At 48.9% G+C, this 6,000-nt stretch overlaps 1 protein-coding gene across 1 annotated transcript in view; it reads right to left on the reverse strand.

Moving 5' to 3' along the window:
• Positions 1 to 4,167, reverse strand: part of LOC138674461 (uncharacterized) — a 69,525-nt gene extending 65,358 nt beyond the window's left edge. The window contains exons 1-2 of the mRNA XM_069762303.1: positions 3,630 to 4,167; positions 2,706 to 3,493 (exon numbers count right to left, since the gene is read on the reverse strand). Of these exons, the coding sequence (XP_069618404.1) occupies positions 2,706 to 3,493; positions 3,630 to 3,976 (1,135 nt within the window). The 5' untranslated portion in view covers positions 3,977 to 4,167. The remainder of the gene's footprint in view (positions 1 to 2,705; positions 3,494 to 3,629) is intronic.
• Positions 4,168 to 6,000: the final 1,833 nt, after the last annotated feature.

A 6,000-nucleotide genomic window follows, 5' to 3' on the forward strand; every position in this document is an offset into this window, starting at 1 on the left:
AGCGCTCGAAGAGTGGTGCTGCTGCGGCCAAGTCTGTGCCCTATAAATATTCCAAATGTTTACAGTTCTTAAGACCAGTCCTTGGCCGCCGTCAGTAAGTATTTTGTCCACAAAACATATTGCACAGCCCCATTACAGCGCCCAGCCACATAGCCTACTGCACAAACACATAGTACATTGCCCAGCCACGTACATTGTGCATCCACATAGTATATTGGCAGGTAACAATATCGCAGCCACATACCACACGTTCTAGCCACGTATCCACATAGTATATTTCACAGGCACATACTGTATTGCCCATCCATGTAGTCAGCGTAACATATTGGCCATCCACGTAAATGTATCCCTATTAAAATGCTATATAGGCCATTAGTTAATTTTTTGGGTTAAGCGTGAGTCCTTGTAGTCCATGACAGGTTAAGTTCTGAGTCAGGGTAGTTCTGATTGCAGGAATAATGATGAAGTCTCGATCACATGATCCTAACATCATGGTCGTTCCTGCAATCAGATCAGTAAAATCACTGGGTTTTTTTTTATTTAATTTTTTATCTTGACATTAAATTTTCAACTATTTTTGTGGCATAGGCAGCTTCCAGAAAGAGTTTTCGATTACAAAATTTTTATACCCACAGTGGTATACGGTAAAAATGCTTTGACAGCGGGAATGTTCATGATTGTTATCGTCGGCCCTAACGGTCAGCTGGCGATAACAATCAGAAATTAATTATTGGCCACACAGACTGTGAGACCGAGGATTTGTATTATTGTGTAATGTAATGCTATTTTTATTCCAGGAGTTGGCTTATGGGAGAGGTTATTCATTGAAGACTAATTTTTTCATTATCTTTTCACAGGACACACAGCAGCACCCTCGAGAGAGCTCGCCCCGCAGAAGCGGTCCTTCATGAATCGCCATCTGATCCATCACAGCCCTCCCACAGCGACAGCAGGCTTGCACCACCATCTGGTGAACCGGCAGCCGGTACATCAGGTGTTCCCCTGGCCGAGGCCTCTGGCGCACCTTCGTTTGGGTATTCCCGACAGCGCCAGCGGGCCTCGGACAGGCCAACCATGCCCGAATTTTTGCATTTGAGCACGGTTTTCCAGAACTGTTTCAAGGCGTTGAGCGATAACATGGACACTCGTCTGTCCAATATCGACCGGCGCCTTGAAACAATTGAAACCGAGCTCTCAAATCCGGCAAACATTTTTTTAGTACCATTGCTAAGGGCATGGTGGAACACCTTACGCCGGAACTACAGATTTCAGTGATGCAGTCCTGCAACACTTCCTACGTGAGGGCTCTCCAGCAGGCTGGGGTCATGCAGTCAGCGACAATGGCAGTAGTGCCGTCGCTGGCAAGCATGACTCCCACTCCTGCTGGAGAGCCACTCCAGCCACCCCACCGTGGTCCACGTGCCGAGCGACGCCACCACAGGCACCATAACATAGTGCCGCCGACTCCTGCTCCTGCCATGCCTTCATCCTCCCGTAGGCGTCATCATGCTGGGGAACCTGCCACAGGACCCAAAAAAAAAGAGGAAACACAGACGGGCACACAAAGAGGCTCTGGTTGCTGTTCCAGTGACAACACCAACTGTCCGTAGGGGCTCGAGTCGCAGTAGGAGCAGCCAGGGCCAAACAAGGCTTGTGTTGCCTCCTCCCTCCCCTACAGAGGTGGCGGTTTCCTCCCCAGTATACCCTGGGGAGGGTTTGGATCTCCCATCAAGTCTACTTGACTATGTATCCTCCTCTTCGCCATCATCGTCATCTTCTCCATCATCCTCCCATTTCTCTCACCATTCCAGAGAAGACACCTAAGATTCCCCCCTGGTGGCACAGGTGGAAACCCCCTAAGTTTAAGAACCCTTTTTGTTTTCTGTTTTCCCCCAATAAAAAATGTTATTTTTAAAAAACACTATTTGTTATTATTTATGCTATTATTTTCCAGAATTTATCTCGGCAAATCACGCCATGTGCTGTCTACACATATTTTGTGCTTCAAACACCTCATATATGCAATGTCAGACACTATTTTTTCAATTTTTAGTTTGCCTTTTTTTGGGTGTCTCTCATTGCTGTATGAGGTGTTCACACTTAATGCAGCAGCGAAACAGACAATGATGCAGATCACTGCAGCGTCCGCTGGTTGGTCCCTGGAGAGCTGTCACAGACATCTCTCCAGCGAACAACGATGCAGAGGCCCACGTACATCATGTTGATAAGCGCAGGGCCACGCTTCAGATATTTACCCTGGTTTCAATTGGAAAACATCGCTGTTATCGTTGCTTATCAGGTAAAACACAAAGATACAGGTCGATCAGACAAATAAGTATATGTAATATTATGGTATAAAAATTGTATTTGAATCGGTATAGAATTTAAAAACTTTTTTATTTAATATTTTAAAAACAACAGGTTCAAGTTTTTATAGGAACATTAAATTTGTGAACTATACTTAGATGCAAAATTTGACATATACCAAACCAACCTAAACGGAACTTTGATTGCACATTTAACGGAAAATTATTTTTTATTAATATATTTCTAACTGTCACAGTAGAGGTATTATTGGTGTAGTTACAATCAGAAGACAGTCCAAAAGTAACATTACTACACCATTTGATCTTGCCATGACACACGGCCAACATCTGACACAAAATAGGCCGCAAAACGATCACGCATCTGCGCAATTTCCACACTTGTCCTCAGAGGATGATCATGGTAATCGGGCAAGGGGTTGGGGTCCAGTTCAACATTTATTCTCTCTTTGGCCATAATGAAATTGTGGAGAACCACACAAGCCTTCACCACCTCATCCACTGTTTCAATTTTAAGATTAATGGCCGATCCCAATATCCGCCATTTGGAAACGAGGATGCCAAAGGCGCACTCCACAGTCCTTCTGGCCCTGGACAGTCTGTAATTGAAAACCCTTTTTGTATGGTCCAAGCCCCGACTGGAGTAGGGTTTCAATAGGTTGGCAGACATTTGGAATGCCTCATCCCCTACCACAACAAATGGCATCGCAGGGCCTTCGGTGTGGGGAAGAGGTCGTGGCTGTGGGAAATTAAAATTGTTTCCATATAACTTTTGGCCCATATCCGACTCTTTAAATGTGCGCGAGTCATTTGCACGCCCAAATGCACCAATGTCCACTGCGAGAAAACGGCAGTCCGCACCGGCAATTGCCATGAGAACAGTTGAAAAGTATTTTTTATAATTGTAGAAAAGGGATCCACTTTTCGCAGGCTTGGTAATCCGAATGTGCTTTCCATCGACAGCGCCAATACAGTTTGGAAAATTACACACTTGGTTGAATTTCTGTGCGTTGGCCTCCCAGATTGCACTTGTAGGGACAGGTAAATATTCCTCCCGGAGATTATCCCACAAAGCGCGGCATGTCTCAGCAATAATTCCTGAAAGAGTGGAGACTCCAATCCGGAATTGAAAATGAAGTGACCTCAACGTTTCTCCGGTAGCCAGGAAACTGCAAAGAAGATAAAGAAATTTAGAATAAAGCACATTATAATTTATAAAAGTACATTGACCATTACAATTGAAAAAAATTAATAAAATAAAATAAAAAGTAAATACATATCACAGTCATTCAAACAGCAACGTACCGTAGAGTCACCAGCAGCCGTTCCTCTGCGGAAATAGCTCTCCGGAGCTGCGTGTCCTGCCTGCTAATGGATCCTTCCACCCGACGCAGAAGATAGCGGAAGCTCTCCTGTGACATCCGGGTATATTCGAAATATTTTTCCCGGTTGTCATTCAGTTCGCCAAACAAGCAATGGTATGCTCCACGACTCTCCCGGACTTCAACTATAGGGTGGATCCAAAAGCGGCGACGACTCCATCTCCGTTTCTCCCTTTCCCTTTCATTAAAACAGGCAACAGCATAGGCATGAGCCAAGGCAAATTCCATATCCATATCCATGTAGATACTGTTCATGGTTCGCTCCATCATGAATACCAGCAAAATGTGAGGAATTCATCTCTGCCAGGGTATATACACATTTGTTAACACCAACCCTCTTCTAGCCATTGGTGGTTCTTTATCTATTGTGTAGACACTTTTTATTGTGGGTGGGGGATGATGAATGACTCACTGCACTAAAAACGCATGCGTCTAAAAACGCTGCGTTTTTTGGTAAAAACGCAACTGCGTTTCAAAAACCTGCAGCGTTTTGCGACGCATGCGTTGAACGCATGCGGCGCAAAACGCTGCGTTGTACATGCGTTTTGGTGCGTTTTTGTTTGCGTTGTGCGTTGCGGCGACGACGCTGCGGCGCACAACGCAAATGTGAACTTAGACTAAGTGAGCTGAGGCAAGATGTAGAAATGCATGTAGTCTCTGCATTCTCCTGGGAGCAATTTACTCAAACAATACTACTACTATAAAGCAAGCTATTCTTAGATACCCAACACATGACTCCAGCCTCAGCCTCTAGGACATCCTCTATTATACATCCATATTGCTTGCAGATGTAGAGCTTGTGTGAAGAACAATTGAATCTCGTTATTGCTATGAATTTTCCTCATCATCTTCTATCACAGCAAGAAACTATTAATTCATGGCACAGATCTTGGCCATTTTCGGCTCTGCCATGCTTCTTTTTTGGCTCATGTCTATTAGCATCAGAATACAAATGTAATGAAGATTAGTAGTGATGAGCTAGCATGCTCGAAAGTGCGAGCATTTCCGGGGTTCATCGGTGGGAGTTCGGGTCCCTGCCCTGCATGTTTCGCGCTCTTTAGAGCATCAATCTACACGCAGGGATTGTCTGCCACACACTGTAAAGATGGGGGCAGGAGTAGGGCGCAGCTGGATGGAGGCCCCCATGACTGCTTTGAGCCGGGCAGCCTTTTAAATAATGCCACGGTTCGGGATAGGAGGATGGCAGGGGGGAGGAGCTATAAGGGGGGGAGTTGGTAGGGAAAGTGCGGGAAAACCGCCATTCCATACCTTAATCCAGGCTGAGGAAGAGGCACCCGATGGAGTTTGCCGAAGCGATGATGGCCCGGCTGCAGGAGATGGCTCGGTCCAGGAGGGGAGGTTGGCTTGAAGCCCAGCTGTCCTCTATCCTGGGAGCGGCAGAAGGATCCGGAGTGAGCGCGCGGGGCAGGAGGACCAGGCCCCCAGTGATACTTTCCCCCGAAGTGGCGGCGCGTGGCAGGCGCAGGCTCCGGAGCCCCTCCAGGGACCCTGCGGGCGGTGAGTTCAGCGGCGCTACCACCTCTCAGCGCTCCCGCTCCGGCAGGAATCCACTCACCCGGCCTGCAGGCGCCCGGCGTCAGTCCCAGAATATCGCTGCTGCTGCTGGGAGCGCCGGACCGGAAGTGCGGCCTGTGCGATCCAGGCAGCGCGCAGCCGCCGCCCTCCCTGTTTCCAGCAGGTCCTCAGCGCCCAGGGGGCACACAGCAGCAGGAAGAGGCGCACAGCAGGGACGAACAGAGGTGGCAGTGAGGAATGCGGACCCTCCACCTGCGGCAGGCACCCCCAGCACATCTCCTCCCATGGTGTCTGCTGGGATCGCTACCAGAAGGGCACAAGCTGCAGGCAGGCAGCAGCTGGGAGCCTCTCAGCTACCTGCATCCAGGGAACAGCGCAGTGAGGATAGAGAGGCAGGCAGCAGTGTCGAGCTGCCTGTCCGTGAGCGAGGAAGGTTGTACGACTGGGCTGGCTCGCCCGGGTTTGCGCACCAGGATCGGTCGAGGTCACCTATGAGGCCTCCCGAGCAAAGATCAGAGCGTACCCGGAACCCAGCAAACGGCGAGATGGCCGGGGATACTGGCCGCGGACGGAGGGGTGGGTCGGTCCAGCAGCTTCACCACGCTCGGGTTCCCCCTGGTGACGAGGAGGCCTGGGGCAGCGACACAGCGAGGAGGTATCGGCGAGCGGCAGCAATCGTTACGGAGGGACGGAGCAACAGGGATCCGGAGTTCCGGCTGGCGGGGACACAGCAACCGCGCAGCGGTGTGAGTATGATT

Source organism: Ranitomeya imitator, chromosome 4 (assembly GCF_032444005.1).
Source record: "Ranitomeya imitator isolate aRanImi1 chromosome 4, aRanImi1.pri, whole genome shotgun sequence".
Taxonomy (NCBI): domain Eukaryota; kingdom Metazoa; phylum Chordata; class Amphibia; order Anura; family Dendrobatidae; genus Ranitomeya; species Ranitomeya imitator.